We start from the raw sequence: 16,625 nt of genomic DNA, 5'->3' as shown, positions 1-16,625 counted from the left end.
TTTTTTTTTTGAGCTTTCAGACTAATATTTGCGCTAAGTAAAATATTAATTTAAAAACTAAAAACTCAGGGAACAAGGGCATGAAATTGTGGCACGCTTGGAAATGTAGGGCATAGACAGAGACCCCTACCGCCTCAGGAAGCTTGGGAAGCTTCCTTTTTGATCTTCCTGCTTCCACGTTTGTCACTGATCCATCCAACATAACCCCAAAACTTTAATTCCATTTACCCATTTCCAACTTTCTAGCTAGTCTCAATATAGTTTTGCGCCGTTAACGATTTTGCATGAAATACTATCGTTAAATGGTGCATATGTGCACACGTATTTAGAACGATTGATTTTATTGCGTAAAAACTTTCATTATATAATAATAGCTAACACTTTCTAAAATTAATCCACAAATAATAGCTTTTTAGTGAATCCAATACACAGAACTGGAGCCTATGTCAGTTTTATCACAACGAAAATAAGAATATAGTCAAAGTTAATCTGGCATGTATTTAACGTACGTTGACGTAATGCATGTAATAATTTTTTACAAAAAATGGTGGAGGAAAAAAAAATTATAATAGGTGAGAATAGTTTATTTGCGTTAGGTTAATTTTTGTGGATGTATAAAACGACTGTTATATTTTTTTCATAATTTTAAGGATATTGTAACAAAAATGCAGCAAACAAGAAAAGCTTACTAACCATATGCTTTTCGAAGGTCACCTCGCAATAGTTTCCATTATCAGAATAATCAACACTTAAATTATCATCATGATCAACACTTTCCCTTACCATCATAATTTTGGGCTAGTGCACTAGCTAGAACACAACACTCTTTTCACTCTTATATATATATCGTTTTGAGTGTTTGTGTGAGTTTCGTAAATGGAATCTCAAACCATTTGCACAGAGAAAATTAAGAGGAACATATATTAGGGTTTTGTTGCTGATCTTGATCCTACGGTCTAATCTTCTTCCTTAATGGCTTTGCTTACCTGAGAGTGTCATGATGATCCGTATCTAAACACCACACTTTTCGATTGCCAAATATAAAAACGGGATACTGTTCAACAAGAGTTAAACAACATGATGTTTCAAGTCAAAACATAATAACGACACGCGGTTTTCTTCAATTTCCTTTTCTGTTTCTCTGCTCATTCTCCGATTGATAGATAAATCTCACGTTACTCTGAAGATGGAACTCACCATCTGAGGATAATTCAGCAAGCGTTGCCTGTGATCTCGAGCCAATTCTGACCCTAAGATGGGATCGACGTTCAGGGATCGGACGGCTGAGTTTTATTCACTGTCCCAAACGTTGAAGAAGATCGGAGTGGTCCCGTCTGTCCATCAAGCTGAAGATGATCCGGCAACCTCCAAACGATCGCCGCCGGGATCTTCAAGATCCGAATTCAACAAGAAGGCTTCCCAGATCGGTGTACGTATTCAGGAAACGTTTCAGAAGATCGCGAGGCTCGTTAAATGTACGGTTTGTAATCAGATCTATTGTCGACGTCTTCGTATCTATTTTTTTCATTAGAACTGGTTATCATCTGAGAAAATAACGCGAGAAATGTAGGGTATTTATCCGGTTAGTGGAATTAGACTTTCGGATTTTTGAATTCTAACGAGATTAAGACATAATTGTCTGATAGATGGTGTTGTCGAAAATTCTCTGCTTTTAGGCATTTAGCTTGCAGCAAGAAATGGTGCTCTGAAGATTGAAAATTCTATGTTACTTGCTGTGGAAGTCATTTTTGCTGTACATTTATTGCCCATGATCTTGAAACGAATTCTAGAGACATTGTTGTGATTTCAATTGAAGACAGCCTTGATTCTTCTAACATGTGGATAGTTTGTGGTTTCCTGCAACTGTTGTTGATGAATCGCAGTGGCAAAACAATCGTCGATTTTCAATGACCGGACTGTGGAAATACAGGAGTTAACTTTGGTGATCAGGAACGATATCACGGGGCTGAATATGGCTCTCTCGGATCTGCAAACCCTTCAGAACCTGGAGATTGCTGATGGGAATTATTCACAGGACAAAGTTGGTCACTACACAGCTGTTTGTGATGACTTGAAAACCAGACTTATGGGAGCGACAAAGCAACTTCAAGATGTTCTGACTACGAGATCAGAGGTTGGATACTTGGATTTGTAGATTTGTCAACTTCCTATATATTTGTATCTGCCTATTGTATCTATTGATAAATGTCTTGTCTTCCTGCAGAACATGAAGGCTCATGAGAACCGGAAACAACTCTTTTCCACAAAAAACGCAGTAGTAGATAGTCCTCCTCAGAATAATGCAAGATCTGTTGTACCTGAGCCTCCTCCTTGGTCAAGTTCATCAAATCCTACCGGAAATTTACAACAACCACTGTGAGTTTTGTTCTAAAACTATCTCCTAAAGTAATAGTTTACTCTCATCTAATTATGTTTTGTCTTCTGTAACCGATCAGATTGCCGCCATTAAATAGTGGAGCTCCTTCAGGTAGCCAACTCAGGTATTTCCTAATTTCCGTATCTGATTGTGTTCGTTTTTGTTTTGAGGTCAATTTACGTATAAACATATGAAGTTTTGTCTCGTGCCATGCCACACCAGACGCAGATCTGCAATCGAGAATGCTCCTTCGCAGCAAATGGAGATGTCCATGTTACAGCAAACAGTCCCAAGGCAGGAGAATTATAGCCAAGGCCGAGCTGTTGCGCTGCACAGTGTCGAATCTACAATAACAGAGCTCAGCGGAATATTCACGCATCTAGCTACGATGGTCACTCAACAGGGAGAGCTAGCTATCAGGTTCTTTAACGTTCTTACCCAAAACCTGTTATACTCCCAAGTTTCAGTAAACACTTAGTTAACACCTGTGGTTTTGTGTAACAGAATCGATGACAATATGGATGAATCGTTAGTTAATGTAGAGGGAGCACGCAGCGCTCTTCTGCAATATCTCACTCGGATATCATCAAATAGATGGCTCATGATCAAGATCTTCGCTGTTATCATCTTGTTCCTCATTGTTTTCCTCTTCTTTGTGGCTTGAAAGTTGAAACGACAAGGTTGCATCTCTTGAGAGATCCTGTGGTGTATCAAATCCAGCGCTAAAACTTCAGCTATACACATGTTAAGCTTGCAAGCTTTTAGGGCTCCTTTTATTCTTTTGTTTGTAAAGTTTCAATTTTTTTGCAAGATTCGATTGGATTTTACCAGGAAACTTTTGATGATATAAAAATTTAGTTTTTGCTATACCTTACACCTGGAAAATGCAGAGCAGAGCAAAACCAAGTCTTATTCCGAATACAAATAATCACACATAATAATGTTGCATACTAAACATCATACACAGAACAGTAATCAACGTATATGAGGTCGGGACTTTGGAACCAAACTCACTGAGGGCATCAACGAAATACTCTCAGAAATTAGTAAGTACCATCTATATGCCTCAGAAAGATCCAATCAAGTTTTTCTTGGAGTTAAAATATACTAACTTGGTGTTTAAAGTCTCTCTCACTTGAATGGAAGTTTATGCAGCAGCTGAATCAAACCTCCGCATCATGTCACAGTGTGGAGTGTCGCGGACATACCCCCATTGTTGTCTCTGAAGCTCATACCGGCAATTCTGGCCCAGTACGGACAAGTAATCTCTGTCGACTTGCGCTTCAACATTCTGTCTCTCGGGGCTATTAATTGGGTATTCCTGCTCGAAATTGGCTGATCTCACAAAGTAATTGACGCCTCTATGCGTGGTGAATTTGTGATCGTACTGGTACGATGCAGATAGCGAGTAAATTGGTTGAGGAGAAGGCAGGAAGTTGAGGAGTAGTATGAACACAACAGGAAGCATTTGGAGGAGCATACGAGGATTGAATCCTGTATCAGAGGCTTGATGACCTGTTCTATTTCCCGCGCCGAAACTGAATGATCGGAATGGAGTAGTAGCAGGAGACATTCCTCCGCCGAAGAAGCTTCTGAAAATCTCATCAGCGTCAAATTCATCGTCGTAGAAGCCGTTGAATCCGTTGTTTCTTCTCGCCGATCGTCGTGGTTGATAAGCAGGCTCATCGGAACCACTGATGTCGTACTTTCTCCTAGTTTCTTCGTTGCTTAGGCATTGAAACGCCTTGGAGACGGATTTGAAAGCTTCTTCTGATCCAGGAGCCTTGTTCTTATCGGGATGAACCTTCAACGAGAGTTTCCGATATGCCTTCCTCAAATCTTCAACTGAACAGCTATTTCCCAATCCAAGAATCTCATAGTAATCCTTCTTCGATTTTATCTCCCTCACGATCGTTCGTTGCTCTTCCGTGAACGACATAGACGATGACGATCCCGCGGCAGCCGAAGAAGATCCACGTTGACGAAGAGAAGGTCGATCCGACGGCTTAGGCGACTCGTTGACGGCAGATTCAGGCGAATCCTCCGCCGCTGATTTATCCGACTTCTGCTTCAGATCCGAAACGAGATCATCGATCGGGAGACTCGGATCAAGACGACGAGCTTTCTCGAGAAATTTCAGAGCGCGAGGTCGATCTCCTGCTTCCATCGCATCCTTGCCGATTTTCAGACATTTCAACGCGTCATCTTTGTTACCATCCATTTTCAACGAGGAACAAAGTTTCCCGATGAGACTAAATCGGGAGACGAAGCCCCTGAGAGATTAAGGTTTCTCGCACCGATCGGAGTTCATCAGAGATGAGAGGATTTTCCGATCGAGTGGACGATTGAAAAGTATCGCTGCTGGCTGGCTCCCTCTTCCACAGAGCTTTCAAAGCCTTCTAAAGAACAGAGTTTCCGTAAGGATTGCACGAGAACATGCGTGCCGTCGTTTATATCAGCAAGAGAACATCGTGCCGGTTAAATTTTTGTAAAACTACAAGGCGTTTATGTTTACATGGTTAACACAGGCTATAAGAAAACGCATGACGTTTTCGACTTTAAGAAGGGGAATTTCTGACGGCGGAAATTGGGAAAACGACATGCGCTCTCATATAAACCTTTGGCACGCGTGTCAGTTGAGATATTTTGAAGGGGACTTAATGTCGGTCAAATTGGTAAAAAACGACAGGGCGTTATTCTTGGAAGGAGCTCCTCCAACGGATAAAATGAAAGATCCTCTGTCCTCCAGCGATATGAACCACGAGGAGTCATCTGAAATCGTAGAAGTGTTGGAAGACAAGACAAAAACAAAGTATAAATCTTTACATTCTAAAGTCTTCAATGGCATCAGGGTTTTGATCGGAGAACCTAAAGTTTCGACATTTCGGATTTTGTTGGTCGCCTTCTTAGGACATGAGTCTCGCGGCTAGTTTTCGCGGCAACTTCGGCGTCTTGTCGCAATGTAGCTCTTGTTGCAGTCTTCAGTTTCAACCCTTTGTAGCTACTTTGAGTCTCGATTCTGGGAAGAGAGAGACCCTTCGAAGGAAGAAGGATCTGATCCTGTTCCGAGTTCGAAGGTTTCATCTTCTTTTATTTGTTACTTGTACTTCTCTATTTATCTGCTGGAGTTTAATTCTCGAACTTGGAGTGTGCAGAAAGAGAGAGACTCTATGTAGAGTGACGGATACGCAAACGGAACCAGATGGCAATAACGATGAGGTATTTCTTTTGACATCGTCAATGTATTCTGTTTATGATTTCCCATGTTGTGGATAGTTTGTGGTAATTGGGCTTTTTACTTTGCAGGAAAACGGTGAAGAAGACAAAGAGGCCTTAGCAGATGATCCTCCTTCACAAATTCCTACTGAGATGATAACAGAGTCAACAGTTGTGAATGAAGCGCCGGGAAATGAGGAGGAAAACAAAGTTCAGCTCAGCTCTCAGGTATTTTTTTTTCCTTGGAAATTATGCATCAATTGCATAACTGAAGCTCAGTTGTATAAATTTTGCTTTTCGTTTATGAAATGTTGTTTCCTGACTAGTAGCTTCAAAGTAATTAACTAGGTATCATCGTCTATATAGATTCATCACTGAATGTATTGTACTCTACTGCATTTGTGATAGGACGGTGATAAATTAGAAGTTAACACCGGTTCTCCTCTTCCTGGTGTGAATGTAAGTATTATCAACAATGGTATTTACAAAAACAGCAGCTTAATGCTTTCTGTTTATTATCTTTCATAAAAAGTTGTTGTGAACAGCCGTTACGATTGGATGATTCCATGAGACTCCCTAAAGAAACCATTGATATTCTCAGAGGCCAAGTATTTGGGTTTGATACCTTCTTTGTTACAAGCCAAGAACCTTATGAGGTGAGTCAGTGAGAAACTCATCAGTTTGTTTTCCTTGGGCTGTTATCAACTTTTCATACATGAAATGAAAGATAAAGACCAGTTTATGACAAATCTTCTCTTATTCTGGATCTCTTGGTGTATTTGGGGACAATGTTGGTAGGGTGGGGTGTTGTTCAAAGGAAATCTAAGAGGGCAGCCTGCTAAAAGTTACGAGAAGATAAAGACAAGATTGGAGGTAGCAATTTTGCTTTTTTGGGTTTCCTGCTTAAGTAAGATCGTTGACAAAGCACAAGTTAATAGTATACTTCTCATCATCTGCAGAATAAATTTGGAGATCAGTACAAGCTTTTCCTCCTTTCCAATCCAGAGGATGATAAACCTGTGGCCGTTGTTGTTCCTCGAAGGACCTTGGAACCCGAGACAACAGGTAATCTTACTATATGGCTCCTTATCTATTTAGGATGTTTCTCAGATTATTGAGTTTCAGCATACAACTGCAGCTGTTCCTGAATGGTTTGCTGCTGGCTCATTTGGATTGGTGGCACTGTTTACATTGTTTCTCCGTAATGTGCCCGCCTTGCAGTCCGACTTACTGTAAGAACATCTTAAACCATGTTTTCTCCGGACATGTTATGCTTCCAAATCATCAAACTGAATGAACCTTGTTCTTCCCTCCCATGAATTTGATTGCAGATCGGCATTTGACAACCTTGAGCTGTTGAAAGATGGCTTACCAGGAGCTCTTGTCACCGCTCTTGTCCTTGGAGTACATGAACTGGGACACATTTTAGTTGGAAATAAGCTAGGGATAAAGTTTGGTGTTCCATTCTTTGTTCCAAGTTGGCAGGTGAAGATGAAATGTTCTCTTTAAAAAAGAAAGGAACCTCCTTTCAACTTGGAATTTTGTTTCTTAGACATTTGATGAACACGTTTTAGATGGCAGATAGGCTCTTTCGGTGCTATAACGAGAATCAAAAATATCGTACCCAAGCGAGAAGATCTTTTGAAGGTTGCAGCTGCAGGACCTTTGGCAGGCTTTTCTCTGGGTTTGGTCCTGTTTCTTGTAGGATTATTCGTGCCTCCTAGTGACGGCATTGGTGTTGTAGTTGACGCATCAGTGTTTCATGAATCCTTTCTCGCTGGTGGTATTGGTAAGCTTTTAGCTTTTAGTTTATTAAGATGAATGTTGAAGGCTGAATCTGGAGTGTTAATGTTGAAGCATTTTCTTTTTTTTTTCCTTTTATAGCAAAGCTCTTACTCGGTGATGTACTCAAAGAAGGAACTTCGATATCGTTGAACCCACTTGTGATCTGGGCCTGGGCTGGACTACTTATCAACGGCATCAACAGCATCCCTGCCGGAGAGCTTGATGGCGGTAGAATCGCTTTCGCCATTTGGGGTAGAAAGGTAACTTCAAATCCCAACTGGAACATTCCCAACTTAAAAATGAAAATTCTTGAACTCTACGTTCCAAATGGTTTCAGGCCTCGACACGGCTCACAGGTCTCTCGATAGCGCTTTTGGGGCTCTCTGCGTTGTTCAGTGATGTGGCATTCTACTGGGTGGTTCTGATATTTTTCTTGCAGCGTGGACCTATCGCGCCGCTGGCTGAAGAAATAACAGAGCCTGATGATAAGTATGTGTCTCTAGGAATCTTGGTTTTGTTCCTCTCCTTGCTTGTGTGTTTGCCTTACCCATTTGCTTTCAACGGTGAAGAAGCCATGATGATTGGCTTGTGAACAGTCTCATCATTTCACAGGTCAACAAGAATCACAAAAAATAGCTAAAACTTTTAGTTTTGGTCTTGCGTTCTACTTTTAAACTTGGGGGTTGTATATTTTGCTCTGCGATTTCTTACTCTCATAGAGGCTTTATGAGTTTCCGAAAGAAGAATAAAATTATCTCAAAAGTTGTAAACTAATTTTTTGTTAATTAGTTATGATTTGCGTGTGGAACATAAATAAGTATATAACATCTATATGTACCGCCAATAATAAAAAATTGAAAAGAAACTTTGGTTGAAAAACTAAAATGGACCAACATAGTTTAAGCAAAGTAGTTTTCCACTTTTCCTTACAGATTTATATAGTCAGATGCCGCCATCGGCGTGCTAGCTGGATAGCTTTGCTGCTTGTTTCACTCTTTGGGAGAGTCCTAGGGAGTATGAATGATTCTTAAGAGTATTCATTGGTTTTCGAATCCGATCATCAGTTTATAGTTCTACTAATCTCTACATATTCATCAAAAATATCTTATAAACGTAAACATAGAATACCGTTCATCGTATTAACTTATATTTAATTCTATAGAAAATCATGTCTAAAAATTCCCTTATTTTAATATACAGTTGATGCAAATTTTTTAATATACAAGTAAGTGATTAGGAATAATAGAAGCGAAATAATATTATAGCAGTAGAGAAGGTAAATAATAGAACAAAAAGCACATGCTTTTCATGTGGATTGATTTGATTTTGGTTGGTAGCATTACCATCTAAAAGCAACCTCTCAATATATGTAGTAGTCCTACTGTGATTGTTAATTCGAGAAAAAGGTCAAAGTTCCTACATTTATAATATTATACAATTGACTCAAGAAACATTACAATATCATTTTAGCAAAAAAGAAAAGCATGGAAATATCATATTATCATAATACTGATATTACTATTCAGAGAATAAAATATATGTATGTTAGGTTATTATTAGTTTAGGAATGAGAACCAATCGGTTAAGAAACTGCAAAGAATAATTAAAATATATGTTGGCTTTCTATGTATGTATATATAAAGCTTCTTGTAACTGATCGTGATGTTGATTGTGGATTGTTGAGATTAAAGTAATCCGAGATTAGGGACTCATATATACATCGATCTTGGTTCTTGAACTCGTTAATTATTTATGTCAATCAGTTCGTTTTTGATGAAACTAGGGTGGATTTCAAAAAATGGAAGAAGGATAAAGCTACGTCCTGACGACAGTTTTTTTTTTTTATTATTGTAGATGACATCATCAAGATCATGGATATGCGACGCTCTAATGATATGGCTCATAAGATGCGTCTGGAGGGATTTTCCTCCAATTTGAAGAAATGTTACCTCTTGCCAATACGTTTTCTTTCAAATGTATTCTTAGTAGGATTATTACTTTAAAGTGGATCAGTACCATAAAGTCAATTTGAATATTCTAGGTATAGTATTGGTCAAAACATGTTGTTTTGTAGTTACTGTTAGTATCCCCTCACCATACAAAATTACTATTTGTTTGTATATTGAACGCCCAAAAAAACACGAATGCTTAGAAAGACGGTTAAATATAGGAAGTGAGATATATAAAACGGGAAACAGAGCTCAAAAAAAGTATATCTTCAATAATTTCACTTGTATTGTAATACCAAATATATGAATTACTATAATACAAGTTCCGATCTTATAATTTAAATTTGATCATTGTACATGTCTAATTTTAGATATACAATCTCTTAATATTATTTATGGCTATTAAAAGCTTATTTTCGGTAAGGTACTATAAAGTAGTATATCTTTTTCCTTATTTCTCCAAAAAAAAAAAAAGAAATTCCAAAAAGGGTTAGCTTTCCCAGCCATCCACTTCTTCTACAGTAGCTTAGCGAGCGAGAGAGACAGAGAGAGTGCATGCACGTGACTTGGTGGTGAAAAGTTTGAGAAAATACAGGTGAGGGGTATTACAGTAAAACCACAATAAGTCACATGGTCTCCCATCTTTATAAATATGCCATCTGCTGAGTAATCTCTTTGGCCATTCGAATAGAATATTGACAAGTAATTACTTTTTTAGCCGTCGCTTCTGAATCTTCTTCCGATCTTCCATACTTTCAACATTCCGGCCGCCGGATCCCACCACCACCGATTTTTCTAAGCCGTTTCGATGTCTTCCTCAATGAATGTCGCGACGATGCAACCACTGAGCTTCTCTCGCCGGCTCGTCCCTTCTGTGGCTTCTCGCGGACTCTCTTCCTCTCTGACCGTTGCTGGATATTCCGGCAGAAACTCGGCTTACGCGCCTTCTTTTCGTTCGATTAAATGCGTCTCTATCTCGCCGGAAGCATCAATAGGTGAACCAACGCTCTTCGCTTTCTTTTTGGGTTTGGATTGTTTGATTTCGGATAAAATGCGGGAAAATGGTTTGACCAAATTAAGTCGAACTTCAACAGTGTTCAATAAAAAATTTGATAGGTTTGATTGTGAATAGGAATCTTCGTTTTGATACACAGTCTCAATCGGAATCGTAATCAAATGACGGTGATTGAGCTCTAGAAAGAGTGTGAAAACAACTCTGATGCATGTTATTAATATTTTGTATTTACAGTGAGCGATACGAAAAAGTTGGCAGATGCTTCCAAGAGCACAAACCTTATACCAATTTACCGCTGCATATTCTCGGATCAGCTCACTCCTGTTCTTGCTTACCGTTGTTTGGTCAAAGAAGATGACCGTGAGGCTCCAAGCTTTCTTTTTGAGTCCGTTGAGCCAGGCTCTCAGATGTCAAGCGTTGTAAGATAATGTTTCTTTTTGTACAGATCTTTGCATCTTTTATACATGCTAATCTTTCTCAGTAATTGTTCCTTTAATGTGATTGTTCTAAATAGGGTCGTTATAGCGTTGTTGGGGCTCAACCTGCCATGGAGATTGTGGCAAAGGAGAATAAAGTTATTGTAATGGATCACAAGAATGAAAGCATGACTGAGGAATACGTTGAAGATCCAATGGAGATCCCAAGAAAAATCTCTGAGTCATGGAACCCTGATCCTCAACTAGTTCAGGATCTTCCCGATGCGTTTTGTGGTAAGGAATCCATCTATATTGTTTATAACTTTCTAGAATAGGTAACCTAAAGGAATGAAGCCACTGGTTTTATGGACTATGGAGATGTGATAATAGTATGAATGTTTTCGAGACAAATTCCCGCTTTTGGATGACTTTTGTAAATGTCAAGTTTCATGGGTTTAAATCTCAAAACTATTGGGAAACTAATGTAGGTTGTGCATGTTCCTGATATATCATACCATATTAGGTCTTTTACGTTTTTCGACATTGACACGTACATGTTGTTTCTGAAGAGCGACAAGTAAAGTAGAGAGCTTTCTTTTCCCTTTTCTTGTGTTGATCTTTATCTGAACATTCTTCCCATGATGTGATTTAGTTTTCCTATCTCCCCTTTTCTCCTTTAAGCTCTTGAATATCCCTCATGAAGTGTTGTTTCTTAATAAGATTTCTTAATCATGATAGGTGGGTGGGTTGGTTTTTTCTCTTACGACACTGTTCGCTACGTCGAAAAAAGAAAACTTCCATTTTCAAATGCCCCTGAGGATGATAGGAACTTGCCAGATATGCATCTTGGTCTCTATGACGATGTAATTGTATTTGATCACGTGGAGAAGGTAAAATTTTGTTACCATCCATGCTGTTTGATTAATCGGTGAAATCTCCAAATTAGGTAACCAGAGGTTCCATAAATTTTACAGAAAGCATATGTTATCCACTGGATTAGACTAGATGGGAGCGTTCCCTATGAGAAGGCATACAGTAATGGAATGCAACATTTGGAGAACTTGGTGGCCAAGTTACACGATATTGAGCCGTAAGTATCTCTCTGACTTGATTTAGTTTGTGAGCTACTGAGCTTCTTTTGGCCAAGTTAAAAGTGTTTTTTCCCCTGTGAATCTCTACAGGCCAAAACTGGCTGCAGGTAACGTGAATCTTCAGACGCGACAATTTGGGCCAGCTTTGGAAAACTCAAACGTGACATGCGAAGAATACAAGGAGGCTGTGGTCAAGGCTAAAGAACATATACTTGCAGGAGATATATTCCAGATCGTGTTGAGTCAGCGTTTTGAAAGGAGAACATTTGCAGACCCGTTTGAAGTTTATAGAGCTCTAAGAGTTGTGAATCCAAGTCCGTATATGGGTTATTTGCAGGTTGGTAATGGAGAGAACCTTTCGTCCGCCATTTTGCATCATTACTCACTTGAGTTTCTCATGTGAATAAACTACTGATGATGTTTGTCCTCTTCATCAGGCTAGAGGATGTATTATGGTCGCATCAAGTCCAGAAATTCTCACCAAAGTAAAGCAGGTAAAAGTTGCCTATCTCAAGTCACATTAGTACTAGTAGAAACGGATGCGCTATTGTGGTGAAGCTAACTTTCTATCGTCTTTCTAAGCAGAACAAGATAGTGAATCGGCCGTTAGCAGGAACCAGCAAGAGAGGGAAGACTGAAGTTGAGGATAAGAGATTAGAGAAGGAGCTGCTAGAGAATGAAAAGCAATGTGCCGAGCACATAATGTTGGTCGATCTCGGTCGTAATGATGTCGGAAAGGTTGCAAAATACGGTTCCGTGAAAGTTGAGAAGCTTATGAACATCGAACGCTATTCTCATGTTATGCATATAAGCTCCACGGTAAGTGTTAAATTAGATAACCATCGGATCTCATATTATGAACTCTCGCTTAGTATTCCTAATCATCTTAAGTTTAATTGCAGGTAACAGGAGAGCTACAAGATGATTTAACTTGCTGGGACACGCTACGCGCTGCTTTACCAGTGGGAACCGTTAGTGGTGCACCAAAGGTAAAAGCCATGGAACTAATCGATGAGCTCGAGCCTACACGGCGTGGACCATACAGTGGCGGTTTTGGTGGAGTTTCGTTCACTGGTGACATGGACATTGCTTTATCCCTTAGGACAATTGTTTTCCCGACAGCAAGTCAGTACAATACAATGTACTCTTACAAGGATGCTAACAAACGCCGTGAATGGGTGGCTTATCTTCAAGCTGGGGCAGGTGTAGTAGCTGATAGTGACCCAGAAGACGAGCACCGAGAGTGTCAGAACAAAGCTGCTGGTCTTGCTCGAGCCATCGACTTGGCTGAATCCGCATTTGTCAAGAAATGAGTGAAGTTGTGCCCAAGAACAGAGCGGCTTTTCTTTCGAGAATGGAATCATGTGTATAACAGTTACAAGCAGAACAAGCTTTCTTTTTTTCTAGATTTTGCGGGATTTGCGTTTAGATTCCATTACTGAAGCTCAGAATTTTAAGCCCAAAAGAAAATTGATTTATGTATAATGTGATCTGATTGAACAAATCTACACCAGAACAAGCATTAAACTCGATTCTGGACATATTCAAGAAACGAAGGCACAGCTGGGTAGAGGCATTCATTCTCCTTGTTAACAAGAGGTTTCTGAAAGAAAATAATATCTCATCTTCAATCTGTAAGCAAAAAAACCAGTGTCATAAAAGAGACACGAGACTGAAAAATTCCAGTACCTACGAGTGAAACATTACTTGACACAATCTGAATGAAGTTTTCTTATCCAGGTGGTCGCACATAACACAAGGCTCAAACTTGATTTCCTGTAAACAAGTCCCAAAAACCATTAAATAACATCATAAATAATCATAAGCATGATACAAAAACAGGTTAAGAGGCACCAAAGGAGAAGCAAACCTCAAAAAGTTCTATTTCTTCATCAGGAGCAAAGTCAGCCATTTCGTTCAGTTTTCCAGTTATATCCATAGGCTTACTGGAACTTTCACCGTCAGTCTGCCAACATTAGCACAAGAAAATAGATTTTTACAAAAGAAAATGAGGTTTAGTGGATAAAAAAAAAAAAAAAAACGGTTAGAACTGTTCAGATCACAAAGCAAAAGGAAAGAAAGACCTCGTTTATGTAGAATAATTGTTACAAAATTTGTGGTAGATCACATTACAGAGAAGTTGAAGAGAATAAAGAGAATGTGGAAAACAATATTACCTTAACTCTGGCTTCTCGGGGTCATAGAGTTCATTTACAACCAAAGTGTATTTAAAGAAAAACAACATACTGTAATCATTTCTTCATGACCTGGGGCCATTGCATAGCAAGCCCAGAGCGTCTCCTTTCTTATTTGCATAATGAGGGTAGAGCCTTTGGTAACTTGATCTTATTATAAGCAAACAAAAGAGTCACCAATGCAGAGTTTTTTTTTTTTTGCGTATAGCCTCGTTTTCTACAAAGAAAATATCCAGAAAATTTTATCTACAGATTTGGTAGTAGCTCATGACCAGGATAGTCAAAATATCAAAACCTGTATTCCAAACATCATAGTGGCAATCGCCACGTCTGCAGCATCGATTTCGGCCCAACGCGCGCAACGCGCTCGAGGTGCGAGTGGGATAACGCCTTTACATTTTTAAGCGCGTGGCATCACGCTCTGCGACATAGAACCAATGATATTATTACACCTGGGAGCGAGAGAGAGAAAAGAGAATTAATATTATGTCGTTTTAGCCAAACCAAAACGACGAGTATTTTAAGTTTCGTCAAAATCAAAACTACAATATTTCAAAATCAAAACTACAGTATTTCAAAATCAAAAACTACAGTATCTCTGAGCTTCAGATTTTGCTCGTAGAGAAGAGCGGAGAGAGAGAAAGAGAGACGAAATCAGGTCCGTGTTTGCGCAAATTCCGCTCTTCGCCTCTTTCAATTACGTCGATAGTCTCACCGTCGTCGGAATATCCTTCTGCACGGCGTTGGTCTGCGAAGCAATCTCGTGGATCCTAATCTACCGCACGAGCTCCTACAAATCCCTGAAATCCTCCATTGACAAGGCCTCCAAGAAGCTCGAGACGATGAAGACGGATAACCCTTCCTCGAAGCTAAACATCATAAGATGAACATTATAGTCTCTCTCAGAAACTAGATCTGAATTCATATATAGCGTTTGTTGTTTTATGAGATCCTTTGTCTTTTGGAAAATCAATCTTTTATGTCTGAACAACTTTTTATACTGAGACACAAAGACAATAACAATTCACACAATAAATTACCCACACGGCTTTAAGCAAAAATTACAGAATTTGTGGCAAACGCATCGAATTGATCCGAGAAACTAGCGTTTGTGATCGTAATCGACGATCTCGGAATCAGTGACGGATCTCGAGTGCTGCACGATGCACCGTCCGATCGAGTTGATCCAGTCTTCTTTCTCCTTGTCAGAATCGGCGATGAAGTACATAGTCTCAGCTCTCAACGAAATCTCGAACGCGTTCTGCTTGTTGAGTATATCCTCTGCTCCCTTCACGGTTAGGCACGACGCGACCGGGACGACGCCGCGAGGGCGTGACACGCGCGTGACGTCTGAGTCCTTGAACCAGAATAGTTTCCCTTGTTTCAGCACGAACCATCGTCGTCTCCAGGTCTTGATGTACTCTCCCTGTTTCGTGAGCCACCCGGTTCGTTCCGGGTTAGACCAGAACTCGACGCCTCCGTAATCGACTGGTCTGGCCACCGGTTACAGCTCGCCACAAGCTGTCCATATCCTCTAAAACTGAAGTTTGTTTTAATTCCAATTCAGCGATTGGAATCGGAAATCAGAGTCGAGAGCAAAGAAATATTGCGGAAAATCTGTTCTCCGATTCTTTCGTGTTGGGTTTTCTTTATCTTGCCCGAAAATATATTGATCTTACATTTATTTACAAAACACCCCTTCCTTCGACTTTATTTTGCCAATTGTTAGCTTCAACTTTTTAATTTACTAAAACAGCCTTTTAGCAGAATAGTCTTGTTGCTTAAAGGATTTAATAATCTGGATTATTATTGTCTGAAAAAGTTACTTAAGATGTTTACTGAAATGATTTGATTAGGTTAATTCAAAGGAAATATACTTCTCTCGGGAAAAAGAATTATCCACTAATATACTGAAAATTATTAATTTACTCCTTTCTAAGGAAAACCCAAAAGTCAGAAGAAAAGAATGGATGCAGTTCTCATTTCTTCGCGTTGATGATATCATTTCTTCTTCTCCAATCGGAAGGAGCTTAGGAAGTTCGTCTGATTCTCGCCGATTATGTCTACGAAGAAAGTGAAATCGACAAACGACGCGAGTAGCAGCCACGGCGGCGGAAACGACGGAGAAAGCGTGATCGCTGATCATGGCCGCCACAAAAGCACTTGCGGCTACTGTAAATCCCCTGCGCGCACCAGTATCTCTCACGGTTCGTTCAAATTTTTTTTTTTTTTTTGGGTCTTTTCCAGTTTCTGCTCGCTGGTCATGGAGTAGGTTGTTGAATCAAAGGATTTGAATACAATCTTTGATTAATGAATTTTCACGATTTGATGGTTTTGTGTCTATGATTGAGAAAAATGTGAGTTTCATGACAATAAGCTGAAAAAAAACAGTCAAAAGTGTTTTGGGTTGTTCTTATGCTTGGACTTTGGACTGAGATTTTTCAATGTTGCTGAATTGGTTTCGTTATGATCAGAAATCCCAATCAATATGGTTAACTAATTAATGAATGTTTGCATTGCCAATGTAGGTTTATCAGCAGAGAGTCTTACCGTTAGTGACTACCAAGGTTTGTCGCTGTTC

General features: G+C 39.5%; 6 protein-coding genes across 7 annotated transcripts in view; 4 read left to right on the top strand and 2 right to left on the bottom strand.

The window, feature by feature from the left end:
- Positions 1 to 1,180: 1,180 nt before the first annotated feature.
- On the top strand, positions 1,181 to 3,241 carry LOC18017892 (syntaxin-31). Its single transcript, XM_006398971.2, has 6 exons — positions 1,181 to 1,475; positions 1,884 to 2,134; positions 2,225 to 2,376; positions 2,457 to 2,501; positions 2,600 to 2,797; positions 2,882 to 3,241. Exons 1-6 carry the CDS (start codon positions 1,256 to 1,258, stop codon positions 3,039 to 3,041), a joined length of 1,026 nt encoding a protein of 341 aa, XP_006399034.1. The 5' UTR covers positions 1,181 to 1,255; the 3' UTR covers positions 3,042 to 3,241.
- LOC18017894 (chaperone protein dnaJ 49) lies at positions 3,214 to 4,781 on the bottom strand. Its single transcript, XM_006398970.2, has one exon. It carries the CDS (start codon positions 4,596 to 4,598, stop codon positions 3,525 to 3,527), a length of 1,074 nt encoding a protein of 357 aa, XP_006399033.1. The 5' UTR covers positions 4,599 to 4,781; the 3' UTR covers positions 3,214 to 3,524.
- Positions 4,782 to 5,122: 341 nt separating this feature from the next.
- On the top strand, positions 5,123 to 8,182 carry LOC18017891 (probable zinc metalloprotease EGY2, chloroplastic). Of its 2 annotated transcripts, XM_024156412.1 has the most exons (13): positions 5,123 to 5,189; positions 5,288 to 5,454; positions 5,533 to 5,596; positions 5,684 to 5,821; positions 6,002 to 6,052; positions 6,139 to 6,249; positions 6,392 to 6,466; positions 6,553 to 6,658; positions 6,732 to 6,825; positions 6,925 to 7,078; positions 7,175 to 7,382; positions 7,478 to 7,638; positions 7,716 to 8,182. In XM_024156412.1, the coding sequence occupies exons 2-13, from the start codon at positions 5,291 to 5,293 to the stop codon at positions 7,968 to 7,970; spliced, it is 1,581 nt and encodes a 526-aa protein (XP_024012180.1). In that variant the 5' UTR covers positions 5,123 to 5,189; positions 5,288 to 5,290; the 3' UTR covers positions 7,971 to 8,182. The 2 variants fall into 2 exon arrangements, with proteins under 2 accessions (XP_024012180.1, XP_024012179.1); XM_024156411.1 differs by having other exon boundaries at positions 5,127 to 5,454.
- A 1,828-nt stretch (positions 8,183 to 10,010) lies between these two features.
- LOC18017890 (anthranilate synthase alpha subunit 1, chloroplastic) lies at positions 10,011 to 13,357 on the top strand. The gene is made up of 9 exons (XM_006398967.2): positions 10,011 to 10,322; positions 10,577 to 10,761; positions 10,857 to 11,052; positions 11,497 to 11,648; positions 11,733 to 11,848; positions 11,940 to 12,186; positions 12,287 to 12,343; positions 12,435 to 12,668; positions 12,752 to 13,357. The coding sequence occupies exons 1-9, from the start codon at positions 10,136 to 10,138 to the stop codon at positions 13,160 to 13,162; spliced, it is 1,785 nt and encodes a 594-aa protein (XP_006399030.1). The 5' UTR covers positions 10,011 to 10,135; the 3' UTR covers positions 13,163 to 13,357.
- Positions 13,358 to 14,614: 1,257 nt separating this feature from the next.
- LOC18017889 (pleckstrin homology domain-containing protein 1) lies at positions 14,615 to 15,664 on the bottom strand. Its single transcript, XM_024156508.1, is given in 2 exon segments — positions 14,615 to 15,531; positions 15,533 to 15,664. Coding segments are annotated over 2 exon segments (426 nt in total). The 5' UTR covers positions 15,574 to 15,664; the 3' UTR covers positions 14,615 to 15,146.
- A 332-nt stretch (positions 15,665 to 15,996) lies between these two features.
- LOC18017888 (arginyl-tRNA--protein transferase 1) overlaps positions 15,997 to 16,625 on the top strand; it is a 3,345-nt gene continuing 2,716 nt past the window's right edge. The window contains 2 exon segments of the mRNA XM_006398965.2: positions 15,997 to 16,251; positions 16,573 to 16,611. Of these exon segments, the coding sequence (XP_006399028.2) occupies positions 16,104 to 16,251; positions 16,573 to 16,611 (187 nt within the window). The 5' untranslated portion in view covers positions 15,997 to 16,103.

This window comes from Eutrema salsugineum, unplaced genomic scaffold (assembly GCF_000478725.1).
Source record: "Eutrema salsugineum unplaced genomic scaffold, Eutsalg1_0 scaffold_2, whole genome shotgun sequence".
NCBI lineage: Eukaryota > Viridiplantae > Streptophyta > Magnoliopsida > Brassicales > Brassicaceae > Eutrema > Eutrema salsugineum.
Note: the sequence above shows the minus strand (reverse complement) of the source record. Positions and strands in the feature narration are given on the sequence as shown.